Source organism: Halichoeres trimaculatus, unplaced genomic scaffold (assembly GCF_033239565.1).
Source record: "Halichoeres trimaculatus isolate MK-OKI-2021-1 unplaced genomic scaffold, fHalTri1.1 fHalTri1_scaffold_18, whole genome shotgun sequence".
Taxonomy (NCBI): domain Eukaryota; kingdom Metazoa; phylum Chordata; class Actinopteri; order Labriformes; family Labridae; genus Halichoeres; species Halichoeres trimaculatus.
In genome coordinates, this window is record NW_027437196.1 from 14,017,517 (window position 1) to 14,036,915 (window position 19,399).

The following is a 19,399-nucleotide window of genomic DNA, read 5'->3' on the forward strand; positions in this document are numbered from 1 at the left end:
ATCATTGTATTTTTATGGTGACATTTCTGCATCCTGTGGTCTGTCTTGAAGGCAACATGCCAAATTAGGGGTCACAGCCCCTTCAGTCAGTGACCCCTGCATTGCTAATCTACATCACGTCAAGACCCGGGGTTTCCGCTGAAGGAGGAACTTGCCTTTACTTATGCAGGAGCACATTACAGAGAGGAAATGTAGCAGTTCCAGGTTTCTTAGCTGGGATCAACTTCTTCACACATGGCACCAGGCTGGTGGAACTAATTCCCCTGAGAGCTAATGTAAACATAACATCTCCAGATCTTTGTGGGGTCATTAGATTTGTAGGGCCTCAATACTGTAGTTAACCAAAGCTATTAATCATAGGCCACATCAATCTACTGCTCTTACATCAGTCAAACAGACAAATCATCCAGTCCTTCACCACTTCAGTTTTTCTGCATACAGCAAAAGCAAAGGCCTTCCACGGAAATCTGTGAAAGCTTTTCTTTATCATAATGAGGAACATATTTAAGAATTAAAGGATTGTTAAATGTCAGAAATGTGAGGTAAAAGACTTGTATAAATGGATTTTTGGCTGCCCACAATTGGACTTGATTAGAATTTACATAAATGTTCCTATTTCACTTTTAGTCATGCATACAAATGTCCATCTGGTGATAATCACAATATTTACATGTCCAATGAGTTCAATATGTTTCTGATTCTTAAATCTCCAAGAAAAAACAAGCATTAGGTGAAACTATTTTAGAAAAGCATACTCCAAATACTTCCTCAGCTATGTGACAGTCAAGCATGTAACATATTTAAATATCTGGCAAAAACATGAGCTATTCAGCAGTCTGCATGTGAAGATAACCTTTTAAATGTTCTTAAATGTTCTCTGTTACATTCAATATAAGCTAATACGTTTCTTTTTCCTACTTTGCTCCACTGAAACACAGCTCAGTCTAGTGCGTAGCTTAAATAATGGTTAAAGAAAACCATTATAAGAGTTGATGCCAAAGCTCATGCTCATGAGAAAAAACAGTCACTTCTGTGATACATGACATCAAAAATATACATTCAGCCACCACAATACCACAAAAAAAGGCTTGACACAAACCTAGGCTAAGGTCTCTGTCTGTAAAAAACGCAGACTTGGCAAGACTCTGCTTCGATGGAGAGCAGACGCACCGGCTGAATAGGCCCCAGTGTGTACGGCTTCTGTTTCTGCGCTGCATCACTGCCACACCAAAACCTGATGAGCTGGCCACTCTGCAGGACTGTGTACCACCAAAACCCAAACTGTGACTCCACAGAGACATCCCACACATGGCAGCTGATTCCTCTTGACCCTGTGCAGAAGCCTGAGTTTGTTGTTCCATTGTGTAATGATGTGACGGGCTGCATTTGAGTGACTGGCGGGTGTTAGGTCAGGCTGTGTGTTATGTGCAATTACTGCGTGTTTGAATTTCAGGTTACATAAGAATATGCTGACATGCAAAAGAAGCACTACGAGATTCACCCTTCATATACACACAATGGGCTAAAGACATGAGATCAAGTGTCTGTTATATAAAATACACACAATCACAGCTTCGACATACACTTTATTTTTTGCATGAGTCCTAACGTATACTTCTAAGAGATAAAAGAAACAGAATAGAAAAAACTCCCATTACAGATGTCACCCATAGCAATTTAACACAAACCAGGAAGTGCTGCCATGCACAAGAAATCCAGGAGAATTTGTCAATTGGTCAAGGTTTAATTTGCAGACGTGTTAATCTGATTGAAGAGTTTGTCCTTGATGACTTGAGACATCAGGCCATGAATGGCTTCGATAGTCGTCTTGCAGCTGAAAAAGGGAAAAAAAAAGTGAAAACCTGAGACTGGTTCAGCTGAAACAGCAAAACATGCAGGGCACACAGGCATGGGCAGAATTTCAAGAGCAGCAACATCAGAGGGTGGTGTTTATTTATGTGCACCTAATATAACTGTAACAGATTTGGTGATTCTGTTTTTAGCTGTTGATTTTTTTTTTTTTTTTTAAAAAAAGGAAAATTGTAATTTCTCAGTAAAAAAAAAAGGTCAATTTTATGGCAGTTGTATAGGGTTATACTTTTCTTTTTTTTTCTGAACAGAGTACAGAAAAAAAGGGAGTTAAAAACAACATAACCAGGATTAAGGCATTTACAGAAGATGTATCAAGAGACATTTCTATAACCCTGTCATAACTGGAAAAATCAGATAACTGATTGAACATAACACTTCATTCAAATGCCTCTGTTTGGATCACGTGGGGGTTGTTTCTCACTACCCTACATTTTATGAATGAAATGAAATTCATTGAGAAATTAAAATGTAGATTACAGCTGGAAAGAAAAATTGCCTTCTCTCATCAAATCTTCACCAGGGGTTTATTTTACATTTTATACAGAATGTATATTTCCTATGTAGGTATGCTTAACTACTTGAAATGAGCAATAACAATTTATCTTCAATGACAAAAAAATAATAATGCCAAAGAAATATAATTATTTCTGTAAAGGGGTTTAGTTGAAATCTACTGTGTGTCGGATTGTATAAAAATAACAGAGAAAATAATGGAGGTAATCCCAAAATATGTTGTTTTCAGTTTCAAAACTATAAGTAAGCTACGTGAAACCAGAACACAATATTTTGGGTTGCTAAACTATTCATATTCTCCAACAAATAAAAAAATAAAAGAATACAAACCTATCTCTTGTTGCTTTGGCCAGTTTGTCCTCAGACTTCCTGTCATGTGTGTCCAACCCGAGCATAAAACTGCCTCTGCCCAGCTGAGCCTCCGACTGCTCCAGCTTCTCAGACAGGTCAAATACCTGGCCCGTAGTGTAGTCTGAGTTCTGAGCATCCAACAAGCACACAAACACACACAAACATAGACACCCATTCATGCACAATTTACCAACAAAGAACAGATAACAGATTTCCCACAAGAGAAAGAAAGATTTTGCAGAATGGTAACAAATCCATTTAACAAGCTGCAGGAACACTTTGTGTCTCACGGTTAATGAAAAGAAGTCGGGGAAAGTTTGCTTAAGGTGAGGCCGTGTTTTTAGTGGGAAAGGTAATTAAGACACAATGACACGGGGCCTCCGACTACGGTGACAGTGTAGCAACTGACAAAGCCTGTCACCCAGGGAGCAGCTCCTTCTTGACATGTCGTCAATTTATCTTCATCCAGAATGCCAGAGCGCACACTGTTTGGATAAGCCTGATGCCTATTTAGGCTGTTTAGTCAAGCTCGGGACACAGTGACTGCATCCACAAAGGGAATTCGCATGAGGGGCTTTCAATCTTTACAATGAACTATGAGGAGAGAAGAGATGATCCTTGGCGAACCACAACATATCTGTATCACTGGAGTCAGGCTAAACTGCAACACTTATCTCCCCTTGCTAAAAAGTTTAACTGAAGCTTATTACTTGTATCAATAAACAATGCCTCCTGGCTACTACACAGCAATAAATCATGACATCACAAGCTGGTGACCACATGCCTCAATGAGTTATTGAGTAATAATTAACCATAAATCAAATTGTCAAACAATTAGCAAACTCTGGAGGTTTTTTTTTACTTAATTTGATGGCAATGCTTACATACCGTGAGTAGACTAGAGGAACTTAAAGTATTGACCCAGTATTTATTCCAAAGGAGTTCCAGAAGCTTCCTATCAAGGGAGGACTTGAAGTAAGTGACCTCCAAGGCATAATACCTGAATAAAACAAATAAAGAAACGTGTTGGTATGGTGTATGATTCAGTTGTCCACATATCAAATTTAGTTAAAACAAGAAAATATGAAGTTTACATTTCATGCACATTAAAGATATTCTTCTAAATTTCTCAACTTCTAGTGTACAGACTTCATTACTTACTGTTTGCAGTGAACACCAAAGTCTTCAATCTTGTTCAAGGGGATGGTCTGATATTCTGAGGGTCCCTCATCAGGAGGTTTATAACCCTAAAAGTCAGAGAGAGACAATAAAATGACTTACTTTTTCCAACTTAATCAGACAAATAACACAGCATGAAAGATATACAGAGATGAAAACAATAAAAACACTTTTTAGCCTAAAATCTAACCTAAAAAACATACATACAATGAAATGATTGATATCTGATCATAATTAAGAAACAGAGAGCTGGTACTGTGCACATTCTTGCATTCTTACGGTACCTTTGGGTAGGTCCTGAACGCACCGAGGTTGACTTTCCCTGCAGAAATAGTCCGAGTGGGGTCGATCTGCACAAAGCAAAATACAGTGGAGCAGGAAAACAAAGTGAGGGGTCAAATCAACCTCCAGGGACCACTCTAATCTGGCCACCAGGAGCCTTTTACAGGAGCCCGTCAGTGTGCTGAAAACGCACACTTAATTATACACAGCCCATGGCAACTTAACCAAAGGCTCAGCCAAATGAAGTGTAAATAGCAGATATGGTTGCAATAGCAAAATATTCATCAGTACTACATGGGTCAGTGATCTCTGGCCCTTCTCAGTTACATGTGTACTCGTATTGTCAGACTAAGAATTAGGGTTTTACTTTAGTGAGTGCCAGTCTAATGGAAAAAAGAATCACAGCAAGTAAAAAGATGATGATAGACTTACTACAACAGCAACAAAAGGCTCCTGGAACTGCTGGTTGAGCATCTGAGTGCTGACATCTATGCCTGAGAGCCAGCAACCGTAACCAGGGTGACTGTGATACCAGCCGATCGCATTCTCCAGCCGGCCAACCTGAAGGGTTACAGAGACATGCTGGTCTCATTCTGGCATAAAAATACACTATAACACAAAATCCACAGACATATTCAATAACAAACATCAGGTAACAGATTTCAAAGTTGTCAGAGCTGTTAGTGCGTGCTGGAGTACTGGTATTATTTTGTCCTGCTAAATGTTTATTCAGTGTTGCATTTTTGAACATGAAATAAATTGAGGACTTGTGCCAAAATAAAGGTATGAAAATATATGTTAGTATATTTTGGAATACAAGTCATAACACTTTTCCCATAAATGTCATTAAAAATTATGTAACTATTATAGTGAAATAGTTGTTAACACCTGAAGAGATTTCAAGTTAACTGTGGTTAAAAATGCCAGGCTTTTTTTTTCTTAAACTGTTAACTATTCCATGTTTTAATAGAGTAAACAGTAAATTATTTAATATGAATAGCAATTAACTATAAATAAATTTTAAAAAATTAAGAAATCATGAAGAGAGTAATTCTGATTTCATCGTATAACTACTCATGGGATAATAAAACAACACCAACAAAGTAGTAGTAGGAAGTGGATAAATGTAAGAATTTTTGGTTATGTAATCTAAAGCTATATGAATTATTTCTCCTAAAACCACTGTATGTTTTATCAGCAAAAAAAAAACATTTAGTATGGTCTCATTTGCAAGCATATAATGAGTAGGTTTTCTTTAAGAGTTAAATGAATTCTGTTCTAAATCAAGAAAATTAAATAGAATGAGAATTGAGACGGATTGGATGAATTGTTCGGTTTCTCCTTTCTGAAATTAAGAAAGGAGTCATGTCCCAACCTGTTTGGCATTTTCAATGTAGGCAGCCATATATTCATATGCTGCAGCCTGGGCGTTGACTCGGGTCTCTGTGCCCTCCACAGGCAAGGCAAAGCTGTCCATTATGATCATTGTTTCTCCGTCCACCTTCCCCAGCATAAGGCCCATCACCTCCAGGTTCCCCCCGGATCTGGCATGCATCACCATCTTCAACAGGGCCAAGGCTGAGATCTTGCAGTACTTGAAATAGTGATGACTGCGGGTCAAAAAAATACACGTTTATTCAACATTAATTACTATACGGACAGTCTGAAACGTGTAGTTCATATCGAAAACAGCGTACAGTTAGTGACCGGTGTTGACAAACAAACTAATGCTAGTTTGTGGCCCAGCTAGCGAGAGAGTTCTAACAACAGCACTACACAATGCTGAACAATAACCTTGAAGATAACACACACACTTCGACGGATGATTAATTTCCAGGTTACTGTAAAGTACTTACTCCTTTGTCCATGGCTTTGCAGCGAGGATTTCTTGTTGTTGCTTTTTGTCATATTTGTATATTTCATCTATGCTCTGAACTTCCTGCATGCTATTAGTTAACTCCCATGTTTTCTGGGCCGTGCTACTCCCAGCCATGATGGAAAGTCTTCCCAAACAGTCGTTTAGAACCTATTACCTGATCAAACAGGGGAGAAAACGTTATATTTCTCCAAAAAATGATACCGTGACAGGGCCAGAAACCGACTCGTTTAGGGAGCCATGACACTAGATCAAACCATTTCACCTCTGTGCATTAATAGGTCGTGTTTCTTTAGGCGGTTAACAAATCTGATTTAGGACATTTTTTGTGGTGCTTTTCAATTCATCTATTAATTATATAGCCAATTCCAAAACTATATTCCACAAAGACACATTTTTACGAAAGATACGCCATATAAGGAAATACAATCACCCCTCTATAAGAATATATGGTTCAGTCCCGAGAAGACGACAGGCAACAGCCGGGGACTCACTGACATCTAGCGGCGCAAGTAAGAAGTCTCAAGTCTAGGTAAAAAGGAAATAAAAAGAATATTCCCTTTCAGTGCATTGCATTTATAATGAACTCAATAAATGACGACGAACAGCTAACGTTTCTTCACAAAAATAGTTTTAGAGAGCACACAGTGAAAGCACACAAGGCCCCGTTGGTGCGGTCAGGGAAGCACGTGCTGTTTCCTATAGTGAGCTCATTTTTGCTGCAACCAAAAGTATTTCAGGTGGACATGACGACAAACGACCTAAATATCTCAAGTCTTTTTTTCGCTATTAATAGTGGGTATGGCTGGTCTCTGTCAAGTTGTTCTAATGCTACACTTCCGTGTTTGCTTTCTTGTCTCAGGAGAAACGTGTGTTTCACGGTTTCCCATAGCAACGAAATGATGCTTTGCGCCATGTTGACACTTTGAGACGTGAGCGTTTGTCAGGTTTTGGGTTCAGTTATAGAAAAATGACTAGTTCTACATCTGACATTGTTATAATTGAATTCCGTGGACACGGCTGAGTCTCCGTTGAGCACATTCAAAGGTAAGAGCTTTTCTAATGATTATGGAAAAATGACATTATGTCAAAGATATTTTATCTCTGAAGTAAAATACACCATGGATAATGCCATTTGAGTAATGAAAAAAAATGCAAAATCTCTCCATCAAATGAAATATATTTGTAGTATTGTTTGAAGAAGTCATACTGTGTACTTCTGTTTTCAGTGTATTGGTGGTTATGTGAACATCAATGGTGGTCATGCCTCCAGCATCGGCAGCACATGGAAGTTCCACTTATGCAGACACAGGTATTAATACAAGTCTCTGATACAGGGAAAATAATCTTCAACCTTTGTCTAACTTTGTATATGTTTTGTGTCTTTCAGGTTTCGGCTTTAGTTTGCTGCTGGGAACTGAATATGAAAGGAGGAAACATAAACTAAAGCAGGAGCTTCAGCTGGACTACAAACAACATGTTGCAAAAGTGAAACTAAAACTAACATTCATAAATTGAGACTTATGGTATTATTTCTGACTCACTGTGTTGTCTTTTGGTCTGTTCTTCATCCAGAAAAAGGAGCTGAAATCTAGTAGCCCTCCTCCGCAACACCAGGGTCTTTCCTTACCTATTGATGACAGCACGGCAGCACAGGTGGGTGCACAAGGTTGGGTACTCCAGATCTGCGTACTAATGTAAGCAAGAAGATTTGTCCCCATCTTCAAAGGTGGACTTGATTTACTACAGTGCCTGCTTAGAAGCTAAAAAGAATATTTCTATGTCATGGCAGTGCTTGCCATTAAGAAATAAAAGGGTGAGCTTTCATCTAAAGTATGGCCCAGTGGCCTAATGGATAAGGCATCAGCCTCCGGAGCTGGGGATTGTGGGTTCGAGTCCCACCTGGGTCGCTTTAATCTCATTTGATGATATCAAGGTCATAGGGTTGATAGTGGCAATGACCATAGTCCATCTGTGTGTGAATATGATTCATATAAATCAGTGGAGTACAATAAAGAACTTATGAAGGTATTAGAAAACTGAAGAACACAATTGCATCAGTGTGCACAGTAAAATAGATTAAATTCCTGTGCTGCTGAACATTTTAAAAACTTAGTTTAAATTTATATAAATTCTATTGCTTGGCTTTAGACTTAAACACAGCTTTGGAAAGTCATGATGTTAAATGCACTCCTCTTGCAGGAAAAACTAAAAGATGAGAGGAACAGAGAGTACAACCTGTTCCTACAGAAACAAGCTCAAAATAAGAAATTAAGAAGGGGTTTACCTCCAGTCACAACAGAGGTAATAAGAACAGACCAGCATACTGACACTCTTGTTTTTTTTTGTTGTTTTGGCATAATGAAAGAAGAATGAAATCTGTAATAGTTACTTTAACATTTTTACTTTCAGGCTTCAGATGCTGCGTGTATTTCACCTCCAGCTTTTCCTCTACCCACCCGGAACATACTCTTAAACCATCACCCCCCTCCCTGGGAGCGCCCTGCATCCAGGAAAGATGCTGCCACTCTGACTGAGGCACTGGATGATGGAAAAAGGACAAACCATCGGGGACGAAAGCGTTGGCAAATCGTCAGGCGAAAGGAGTCGTACAGCTCTGAGGAGGAGTTTGACTCTGACAGAGAGGAAGAATTTCTGTTCAGGCGCAGAAGGAGGCAAGACAGACACACTCCAGAGCCAGAGTGCAAAGAGGAGAGGAGGACCAGGCAACACAAAGCTGACAGGTGTAGTTGTTTTTTAATCTAGTTTATAATTGTGCATTTAAAACATAAAGTGTCACATGATGTTATAAATTCTTCTAACCTGTGTTTTTCAATGGCAGGGCTCCTCAGGGCACAAAGGAGGTAGAGGCCCCTGGTGGTTATGATCAGAACAACAATGTCTTGTTTGGGAAATCAGAGTAAGAAAACATGTTTTTCTGTGTTAATAACAGTGAGATTAACACTGCTAAGACAGAATCCTCCTAGCTACAAAAGTATTCACTCTCAGAGCTGGATAGCCAATAAAATCCTCTTGAAGTCTCCCATAAATATTCTCAATCAATGAAAAAAATCTGATCGAATGGGCCAACCCAGGGACAGGTATTGATAACTGCTTCACACAGTTATTGCTCTCTTGCACTTTTCTTACAAGCTGATGCTTTTTATTATTTCCTGCCATGTCATTAAAGCCCAGCCACTCTAAGTAAGCTGTTACAAGTTAAGCTGGGGGTGAGTCTTTGGCTTAGCTCCAAGCAAACAATTACTCAACCCAGTTTTATCTAAGGTGGCTGGATTGCATCCAGTGGGAGGCTCCAGCCTGTCTTAGAAACTGAAAAGCTGTGCTAGCAAACAAGGAAACCGCGTATGACGTAACATGGAAGCTGGGTGTGTCTCTGGGGAACTGATAACTGTGCTGTTAACCTTAAATCCTGTCTGTAATTGGATGCGCCTGTGTCAGGATCTGTTTATCTGTGTTTAAAAAGTCAGCATGCGCCAGGAAGAATGAGATCTGCTGCGAGATCAAGACCTCCAACCAGCAGGGATAAACCAGAGTGGACTGGACTGATGATTGGTAAAATCCATCAGTGTTGCATGATGCTTCAAGACACATGTTGCTGGAATCCCCCACACGTATCAGCATCTTAATTTACTGCACAATGTTTTTGTCATGCAGGAGCAACAGAGGAGCAAACGGCCGCTCAGCTGAGGAAAGAACAGTACAAGCAAGAGCTGCTGAAACAAATAGCTGAAAATCAGGAGAAGAAGATGAGGTGAGTTTTTGTTTGATAGATCTACATTTAGAGAATTTTTTTTCAGGCAGAAAATCAACAAGACAAAAAGGATGGGATGTTTTTTTTGTTCAAGGGAGAAGAAACTGGAGCTGAGGGTTGCTTCCACTGGAGCTATACATCCTAAGAAGGTAAAGCAGATTGGCAAAATGAAATTTAACAAGACGGTAAGATCACATAATAATCGTGATGATTGCACATGAAATGTTCTCGATTTGTATGATTAATTCACTTTCACAGACAGACAGATTAAACCACTTTGGGGAAGATGACCGGCTTTATGACAGTTGGAAACCAACTAGAACACCTACAGTAAAGGATCCAAACCCACGGATGAGAGATGACGAACCTGCTGAAGACTCAGAGCAGAACATCCCTCGAGGAGCATCCCATGTGGACTACACTGCAGCTCTGAGTCAGCTGACAAGGACGGCTGCACCAGGGTCAGGAGGAGTGAGAGCTGCGCAGGGTGTCCCCCCGCTGGACTACTTCACTGAAGACTACCATCGAGACTTCACAGACGTACTGGGGGAGGTGGCTGTGCCGAGGTAGTTTACTTACTTTGTGTTTGAATGCATGAATAAACTCTGCTGCCATTCACTGAAGTTTTTGTGGTTTTGTTTTTCAGGGTGGCTGCTGCTCCTCCACCTGCTCCTCCCACTGTAACTGACCATTACAGGACTCCTTATGATGCAGCTTATTACTACTATGGAGCCAGAAATCCTTTAGATCTCAGTCCCCCGTACAACAAAAGTACAGAATCACAACCACTGTCTTTTAAAGTTTTTTTCTTGATACACCTCATGTATGTGTATAAAGTGTGTACTCCTGCTAACTCTGTGACATGAACATGTTCACGTTTAGCTTTTTCTGAGCTTAATGTCAGTTTTGCAAACAAAATCTGGCAGGCAGAGGCTGGATACTGACACAGTCTGTATTGTCTGTACTCTCCTTGTTAGATGGTGCATCTGAAGGACAGCAGCAGTGTAGGAGCTATCACAGTCCTCCTGTAAAACCAGCTCCTGTCAGACCCAGTGGCCTCTCAGAGTCAGTGCTCACCTCTCCTCTGTACTTTTTGCAACAGATTGTGTGATAGCTTCAATGATCATGAAATCTGAGAGGGCTCTCGCTGCAAAATTACAGTTATTTTGTCCCCTTTTTGTCCCTACACCTGCTCCTCCTCATCAGTTCTCACCCCGTCTCTTTGTTTGTAGAGGACCTGCTCAGCGCAGAGCGGCTCCCCTGAATGTGGGCGAGGTTCTAGCAGAGAGGTCCAAGGGAAGGGAGAATATGCTGAGCTACCAAGAAGCACTCAGACAGCAGGTATGACATCAGAGTCAACACTTTTAAAAAATAACCAAACTGTAACTGATGATAGCGTGAAACCAAGAGTTTCTTTGGAACTGGGAGTTAGTGAAGTTGGCTCTACGTTCCAGATCAAAGAAAGAGAGGAGCAAAGAAGAAGAGAGAAAGAAGAGAAGGAACGTTATGATGCAAAGGTAGAGGCTGAGCTGATGGCGTACAATCCTTGGGGGAGAAGCGGAGGAGGTGCTCCTATTAAGGATCAAAAAGGCAACCTCGTTAGTGAGTGGGCTTTCACTTAGTTTTAACAAGGATGATCTGTTCTCATAAATACAATCACGGTAGTTTTAAACTCCCTCTAAATGTCTCTGTGCTCTTAGGTAACTTAACCCAAATGCACAGGAACAACAATGAGTCAACCAGGTATCATCTGTCCAGGACTAGTGGATACACACAAAGCCACATGATGAGGGACTGCCTCACTCCAGGAAGCTCACCCAGGGTGACCCCTTTACAGGAAGTGCCAGGTAGGCTCCAGTCTCTGCTCATGATTCTAAGGCAAGTTTTATTCCCCTCCAAAACAAGCCTGTGTCTCTCTTGCCCTCGCAGGTGTTGTTGAGGCTGGGTACAAAGAAGAGCTGAAAAAACAGGTAGGTCCTCAGTCATCAGAGCCGTCGGTCACAAACTGCCTGAGGGTCATTTATCAAACAAAACATCAGCGGGTCTTTCAGAAAATCTGCTTCTTATAAAATCTACTTTTCATTCCCACATTAGACTCAAAAAAACTTTTAGTTACAAAAAGTAACAGAAAAAGTAGAGTGGGAAAAATATTTAACCCACAAAAACACTAAAAATGTGAATTTACAAAAAAAAAAAAAAAAACTAACCAAAATTGTATTGAGTTAATAATGCTAACTAAAATAAATTGACATTGTTGAGAGAATTTCTTAATTTAGTCTTTTTTTCTATCTCATACATAAACTCTATTTTGGGGTGAGTATGAAATGTTTTTGTTTTCAAGCACGAGTCCACACTTGGTCAGAGCCTCATTTGGGATTACTTTGATTATGACTCTCTGATAGGAGCAGTTGCCTTAAGGTGGACAGTGAGAAAGTATGCAGAACATTTCCCCAAAAAAAGGAAAAATCTCACTCCTCTCAAAGTCTAGCCCCCTTCTGCAACAGAAGCGTATCCCCGACCAGGCAGCACGATGGAGCAGGAGACAACTGTAGGGCAGATAGCAATGAGGCAGAGCTGAATATTTAATGAAGAAGATTTTTCATCCATGATAGGGGAACACATTTTTAAACATGGTATGATGTTTAGAGATTTTAATGGTAAATGCTTTTCCTGACATTTTTGAATCTCACCTCTGACAACAATCCCACATTTATACTAAAACTAAAACTTATAAAAACTAAAACTGAGAATTTAAAAAATAATAATACTAAAATTAACCAGAAGCCCAACATTAAAAACTCATTCAAACTAAACTGAAATAGAAAAAAAGTCAAAATGAAATGAAATGATTCAAAACTATAAAAACTTTTGTTCCCAACAGATAGAGCAAAAAAGACGACAACAGGAAAGAGAGAAAGAGAGATTAAGGCTTGAGGAGGAGAGGGAGGAGAAGAGACTGGAGGAGCAGCGGGCTTGTATAAAGCGGGAATATGAGGAGGAGCAAAGGAAGCAAAAGCAGCCAGTGGTGAGGCGTTTATCATCTTCCTAGTGAAAAACTCTCATTATTCTGAGCTTGTTTCAGAGAAACCATTGTCTTCACTCTCTTCAGCACAGACAGGAAACCCAACCCCAGATCCATGAACTAACCGTACAACAAAGCAACAAAGAAAGGAAGGCAAGACAGCAACAGGAGATCAAGAGAAAAACACCTGAGAGCAGCAAAGAGGAGAGGACTCTGCTTCCGTATCTGCAGAGAGAGCCCTCTCCTCCCATCCCCACTCTCCAGAGGAAGCAGAGAAATCCTGTAGCATCCAGACCTCCCTCTGTAGGAAGCCAGCACTCCTCCAGGACTGTAAGTCAAGTTAAAAAAACACGTCAAGGTTGGATTTAAATGTAGATCCGGAAGATAAAACTCCCCACATTTCCCATCACAGGATCGCTCTGTGTCAGCACCGAGCTGTCGAGAAGTCACTGCAAAAGCATTCCAGCTACAAGGTTAGAGTGTCTCTTCTTATCTGAACATAACCTAATAAATATCTAATCTACCAGAATAAATGTCCCCTCCTCTTCCTCCAGACGGTCAGCAGGAAGTGATCAGAGAGCTGTCAACCCTCCGTACATATCTGAGGAACCAGCAGAGACAGCTAGAGGCTGAGCTGGACCACAACAACTCACAGAGCAGCCTCCACGGCAGGTACTAAACCCTCTCACCCCTGAGCGGCCATGCTGGTGGTGGAGCATGCTTAGAAAGAATCAACTCCTTCCTGGCTTTAAAAACATCCATTTAGAGAACATATTAAATGTGTTCTTCCCCTGAAGGCCTAATTTCATGAAATACATTCCCTGATGCATGAAGGTGAAGATTCACTAATAATCCGGCCTTGTTAAAAGGCAAATTTGATTTGCTGTTCATATTTAAGGAGGTTTCCTTCTGCTCCCAGCTAATGAAAGTGACCCGGGTCAGAACGGCTATCATCTAATCTCTATGCACATTTGGTCCAGAGACTCATTAGAGCAGCCGTGTAATGATGTAATCCCTAAAGGGAAATTTACTTTTTCTCTTCACCTTGCAAGAAAAGGTGACTTTGTGGCTCTCCTGTAGGACATAAGCTGCTATAACCACTAGGAAAGTGAGTGTCCTACGAGCTGAATGTTTGCTTCTTTTCAAATAAGTTTGCAGCAAATCATCAGAGAAATGACTCTGAGCTGCTGCCAGTTTCACAGCTTTCGCTTGCTTCCAGTTTAAGCCGCTTACACAGATGCCTCGAGCTTTAGGCCTCATGAGAGTATTTGGAAATGCTAACACACCCAAACCTGGTGTTAGGTCCATATTGCTTTTAAACAGTGCTAATAAATTCATTTCTAATGGGACCTGAAGCACAAGGGGAGCTGTACGCTGGAGTTACTGAGCAAAACTAAAGGTGCTTTCCTTTGCCCAGGTCAAAAGGAAGAGTACGCCTGGATATGTTTCAGCTGTCACAGAGACGAGCTGCTGAGCCAACAACAAGGAGGAGCCCTACGCCTGCTGCTGCTCGTACTAACATGCAAAACATCAGGGAGTTCAACCAGCTGAAATACAGAGGTACAAGTGACAGTCACATCATTCTTCAACCACTGCACAAAAACCCACCTCCCACTGAGCCAATCACCACAATCTGTAGTCCTCAAGTGCACCGGGACCCTCAGCAGTGACCCCCTGCCCAGATTATAATAGTTTTGGATTTGTCATTATAGATTAATTTTAGTTAGTTTTGACATTTTTTATTCCATTACAGTTTAGTTTTAATTAGTTTTAGAGCAGGCTTTCTAGTTTTTATTTAGTTTTGATTTTTGCAACAAGGCTCAGTTTTAGTTTAGTTTTAGTTTAGTTTCAGTTTAGTTTTTTTCATACCTTAATTTGCAAGGTGCAGGATTCAAAAAGGTCAGAGTAATAGTTTGCAATACTGTTTATTTTCAAGTCCAACATAGTGCTCACTGCTCAGTCAATGCTGATACAGAAATGTTGGCTGCTGCCTTCAACACAAAAAAATAATATAAATTTAATATAAAAGATATAAACAAAAATTATGTACAAATAATGTTAAGATAAATTACATAAAATAACATAAACATGAATTATATAAAACAATATATTATGAGCTTAGATAATTAGAAACTTGGACTCTGTAACAATAAAGTCAGACTCACATGAAATTAAACTATTACAGATGCTCTGATTCATTGCTCCACTACGTTTCATTGCAGCACAGCGCACAGCCAGTGAGTGCAGTAAACAAGCACGTCCCAGTACGTCACTATGATGGTGCTGTACGGCACTGACAACTGCCGAAAACTGTCGTAAAATTGGTTTGAAAAATGTGTCGGATTAATTTAAATCCTGAAAGCTATTGATATTGTCAGAAATGAAAACAAAGGACAATTTGTCTATAATTTTGGTTAGTTTCAGTTAGTTTTGTGAACACAAGATACAGTTTACTTATTGTTTTGTTTTCTTTTCTAGTTTTTATTAGTTTGAGTTAACTGCGATGTATTTAAAATTTTAGTTTTCGTTTTTAGTTTTGTTTTAGTTAACTATTATAACCTTGCCCCCTCCCTGCCTGTGACTCTTCATTTCATCGGTGACCCGGTTACAGAAAAGGACGCTCAATTCACTTGCAGCTGCAGAAGAAGTTGCAGTGAGGGAAAATGCTTCATCTCCCTTCTTGCACTAAAATAAAAGCAATGAACCGAGCATCACCCTTCATGATAAATCGGTTTACTCTGTTCCACTGAAACTAATCAAACACTTCTTGCTCTGCATCTTAACCAACCTTGAGAGAGCCTTTGCAAAAGCCCTCCTGTAACAGCTTCAGTCATGGTGTTAATGCACAGACATGATGAGGATCTCTAGTTTTAGGCTTTCCAGAGCATCATCAGTCCTCTGGCTCCCTCTAGCTACACTCAAACTTTAATCCCAGGGGGTCATGGGAGGCCTCAATCAGCGAGTGGCCTTTTGGCAGCATAAACAGAGTGTTTATTTACGAGCGACCACGGAAATGGCTTTGGACGGTTTCCCAGACTGAGTTTCTGCAGAGCTGCAGCTTGTTAAACCAACAAAATAAGAAGAAACGCTACTTTGTGAGCAATTAACAAAATCACTAATCAAACTTCCACATATTTACTCTGGAGTCATGCCAAGCGCACATCTGAACGCCACATTATGTTTGATTCACTTTGTACATTCAAAGCTCAGGGGTGCACAGGCAGTCTGCAGGGCTGCTGAGTCACAGTTGAACTGCTGTTTCACAAAATGGAGGAAGGGAATTTTACACTTTCCAACTCTGACCCAAGCAGAGGATCAACTTTTCGTGATCTGTAATGGTGCTCTGATGCTTCTGTTGTGATAACACCTCTCCTCCACTCCTCTACTCCTCAGACACAGCATCTCGAGAGGAGCTCCGTCACATGTACCCTGACCCTCCCACTGACGCACAGAGTCTCGACATCCAACAGCAAGCGCTTCTTCGGGAACAGCAACGCAAGATCCGTCTGATGAAGAGGGAGGAAGAGCACGGTCAGTTAGCAGACAACATGAAATACATCCTTTGAACTTCAAAGTCTTTTAACTCGTAACTCTGTGTTTCAAAAACAGGCTTTTTGGACCAGGAACTGCACCACTATCAACCTGTAAGTAGTCGCCACATTCCAAACATATGTTTTACTGTAATCAAACATCCAGTGTTTGATTTTCTTCAAGGAAAAGTGTCTGATTGGTGTGATTTTTCTTCTTAGAGGAATAAATCTGGACACCTCCCAAACAGAGACGTCGTGTTGCCATCTCAGAGTGCTTTTATTGGTAAGAGCAGCTGAAAACAGCCTCTGTTCCTTTCCTGTTTCAAGTACAAAGAAACTGTTTACCACATGTGAGCAAAATTTGCTTTGGGCTTTTTTTGTGTGAGGCTTCAGTCTTCTCCCACAAAGGTGACACGGCCTGGGAGGTCAGCGACAAACACTGTCACAATACGGCACCAGACCAGCCTCTCTGCCAGGCTAATTTAGCTCTTTGTGTCCACGCCAGGATCACTGTAACACATGCCAGCTCTGGTCTCTGTGCTGCAGCTGCTGCCAGTACTGGGTGCAAGGCTCACAGACCAGCTGCAGGGCGGTGATAGCACAGTGCCAGCCGCTGGGAGAGGGATGGGGAGGAGAGGAATTGTTGAAAGCCCGGTGCAAGTAGAGGGGGGGCGTTTGAATAGCTCGTCCTTCTCCCTTTCATCACAGGGCATTTTCTGTAAAGGATTTTGCCAAATTTACAGATTTTCTTTTTGTTTTCATTTTGCCTCAAGGGAAGTTTTCGGTCTCTGATATCTGTCTGGGCTTTGTCAGATGTTTACAGTGAGGAGGTAAGAGAAGAGCAGGCTCAGCAGAGACGTCGGCCCTCAGCAGGAAACAGAGAGAGGAGAGGAGCTCAGAGGAGACGTGACTCTGGTGTACGAACGTCTGTGGATGTAAAGTTTGACTCACTACAGTACAGCGGATATTTCTTTCAGAGCTGTTTTAAGAATTTCTTCATGTTGTGCAGGAGGTGGCTGACTCCATGGACCAGAGAGAGCATCAATCTTCACAGGGAAATACTATAAACCTTAGATCTAAGGACAGACCCCATAACCAACACCATACTGAGGATAATGACAGGAGACGAGGTGAGAGGAAGAAACTCACATCAGAGGTCCTCAAACAAGCCTCCATAAAACAAATACACTCACCGGCCACTTTACTAGGTACACCTTGCTAGTACCAGGTTGGACCCTCTTAATCCTTTGTGGCATAGATTCAACAAGGTACTGGAAACATTCCTCAAAGAGTTTGGTCTATATTGACATGATAGCATCACACAGTTGCTGCAGATTTGTCGACTGAACATCCATGATGAGAATCTCCCGTTCCACCACATCCCAAAGGAGCTCTATTGGATTGAGATCTGGTGACTGTGGAGGCCATTTGAGTACAGTGAACTTATTGTCATGTTCAAGAAACCAGTCTGAGATGATTCCAGCTTTATGACATGGAGCGTTATCCTGCTGGAAGTAGCCATCAGAAGATGGGTACACTGTGCTCATAAAGGGATGGACATGGTCAGGGACAATACTCAGGTGAGCTGTGGCTAAGGGGTGAAAGTGTCCCAAGAAAATATCCCCCACACCATTACACCACCAGCAGCAGCCTGAACCATTGATACAAGGCAGGATGGATCCATGCTTTCATGTTGTTGAGGCCAAATTCTGACCCTACCATCTGAATGTGGAGCAGAAATCCAGACTCATCAGACCAGGTGACGTTTTTCCAATCTTCTATTGTCCAGTTTTGGTGTTGCTGTGTGAACTGTAGCCTCAGTTTCCTGTTCTTAGCTGACAGGAGGGTCACCCGGTGTGGTCTTCTGCTGCTGTAGCCCATCTGCCTCAAGGTTGGATGTGTTGTGCGTTCAGAGATGCTCTTCTGCAGACCTTGGTTGTAACCAGTGGTTATTTGAGTTGCTGTTGCCTTTCTATCAGCTCCAACCAGTCTGTCCATTCTCCTCTGACCTCTGGCATCAATGAGGTATTTTCACCCACAGAACTGCTGCTCACTGAATATTTTCTCTTTTTGGGACCATTCTCTGTAAACCATAGAGATGGTTGTGGGTTACAATCCCAGTGGATCAGCAATTTCTGAAATACTCAGACCAGCCCGTCTGGAACCAACAACCACGCCACGTTCAAAGTCACTTCAATCACCTTTCTTCCCTATTCTGATGCTTAGTTTGAACTGTAGCAGGTCGTCTAAATGCATTGAGGTGCTGCCATGTGATTGGCTGATTATAAATTTGCGTTAACGAGCAGTTGGACAGGTGTACCTAATAAAGTGGCCGATGAGTGTATATTACATTGACATGTTTTTTATGGATCTCAGCGTCCAGCTTAAGTGTTGCATCTAAAGTGAGACAGTTGTTCATGATTGTTTGGAACAAAAATTGTTATGGTGCCAAAAATCAATTAAGCATATGCTGAATTCAAAGCGTCCTGAAAAAATGTGACGGGTAACCTTCTGTACCCATCCAGAGGAGCTGTCTGGAGATGAAGCAGATGTCTTATCTCTACGCTCTGCCCTCGGGAGGCGCGTATCCGTGGACACAGTTGCCACGGAGCCCTGGCTGCGACCCGGCACATCGGATGCTGTGAAACAGTCGGTCTGCAGGGAGAGGCAGAAGAGCAGCGTGGATACTCGGCCCTGGCTGACAAACCGTGTCACGTAGCTGTTATTGGCTGGTTTTTTGGAGGGTGAGGAGCTGCAGAGTGGGGCTGCTTCATTTGATGGATCTCTTATTCTATGGAGGCAGACGGTGAAGAAACATGGCAGGATTAGGCTTGATTATGGAGCTTTACTCTCTTGTTAGAGACCAGAGTCTGCCAGTGAAAATGTACATATCTTGCTTAATATTTATCTATTCTTACAGCATTTAAAGTGCACTTTGAACCCTCCAGACTGGCTCTAATAAGCTTCATATCTGTGAATGTACCCTGAACACATGTGAGCAG

General features: G+C 41.3%; 2 protein-coding genes and 1 non-coding gene across 6 annotated transcripts; 2 read left to right on the top strand and 1 right to left on the bottom strand.

Annotated features, from left to right (window-relative positions):
• Positions 1-1,568: 1,568 nt before the first annotated feature.
• On the bottom strand, positions 1,569-6,345 carry cops5 (COP9 signalosome subunit 5). Its single transcript, XM_074693868.1, has 8 exons — positions 6,054-6,345; positions 5,573-5,807; positions 4,630-4,758; positions 4,200-4,265; positions 3,898-3,983; positions 3,625-3,736; positions 2,716-2,864; positions 1,569-1,834 (listed from the first exon to the last, which is right to left on the bottom strand). Exons 1-8 carry the CDS (start codon positions 6,188-6,190, stop codon positions 1,744-1,746), a joined length of 1,005 nt encoding a protein of 334 aa, XP_074549969.1. The 5' UTR covers positions 6,191-6,345; the 3' UTR covers positions 1,569-1,743.
• Positions 6,346-6,985: 640 nt separating this feature from the next.
• Positions 6,986-19,381, top strand: cspp1a (centrosome and spindle pole associated protein 1a). Of its 4 annotated transcripts, none has more exons than XM_074693623.1 (28): positions 6,986-7,120; positions 7,303-7,385; positions 7,464-7,561; positions 7,649-7,729; positions 8,276-8,377; positions 8,486-8,817; positions 8,916-8,993; positions 9,558-9,646; positions 9,749-9,845; positions 9,940-9,994; positions 10,104-10,411; positions 10,492-10,616; positions 10,823-10,910; positions 11,078-11,186; positions 11,300-11,447; positions 11,546-11,692; positions 11,775-11,815; positions 12,727-12,870; positions 12,955-13,197; positions 13,280-13,340; positions 13,422-13,539; positions 14,285-14,427; positions 16,261-16,398; positions 16,477-16,511; positions 16,617-16,680; positions 17,211-17,314; positions 17,407-17,527; positions 18,923-19,381. In XM_074693623.1, the coding sequence occupies exons 2-28, from the start codon at positions 7,328-7,330 to the stop codon at positions 19,114-19,116; spliced, it is 3,321 nt and encodes a 1,106-aa protein (XP_074549724.1). In that variant the 5' UTR covers positions 6,986-7,120; positions 7,303-7,327; the 3' UTR covers positions 19,117-19,381. The 4 variants fall into 4 exon arrangements, 3 of the variants coding, with proteins under 3 accessions (XP_074549724.1, XP_074549725.1, XP_074549726.1); XM_074693624.1 differs by having other exon boundaries at positions 13,422-13,527; positions 14,282-14,427; XM_074693625.1 differs by lacking the exon at positions 8,276-8,377.
• On the top strand, positions 7,911-7,983 carry trnar-ccg (transfer RNA arginine (anticodon CCG)). Its single transcript has one exon. It is a non-coding gene; the product is annotated as a tRNA-Arg (tRNA).
• Positions 19,382-19,399: the final 18 nt, after the last annotated feature.

Coding starts and splice junctions, on each gene's coding strand:
- cspp1a (XM_074693623.1), top strand. CDS start 7,328: ATGGTGGTCATGCCTCCAGCATCGGCAGCACATGGAAGTTCCACTTAT. Junction 7,386..7,463: donor TTCCACTTATGCAGACACAG/GTATTAATACAA, acceptor TGTGTCTTTCAG/GTTTCGGCTTTAGTTTGCTG. Junction 16,512..16,616: donor AACTGCACCACTATCAACCT/GTAAGTAGTCGC, acceptor TTTTCTTCTTAG/AGGAATAAATCTGGACACCT.
- cops5 (XM_074693868.1), bottom strand. CDS start 6,190: ATGGCTGGGAGTAGCACGGCCCAGAAAACATGGGAGTTAACTAATAGC. Junction 4,266..4,629: donor AGCCTTTTGTTGCTGTTGTA/GTAAGTCTATCA, acceptor TGCTTTGTGCAG/ATCGACCCCACTCGGACTAT. Junction 3,984..4,199: donor CGTTCAGGACCTACCCAAAG/GTACCGTAAGAA, acceptor TCTGACTTTTAG/GGTTATAAACCTCCTGATGA.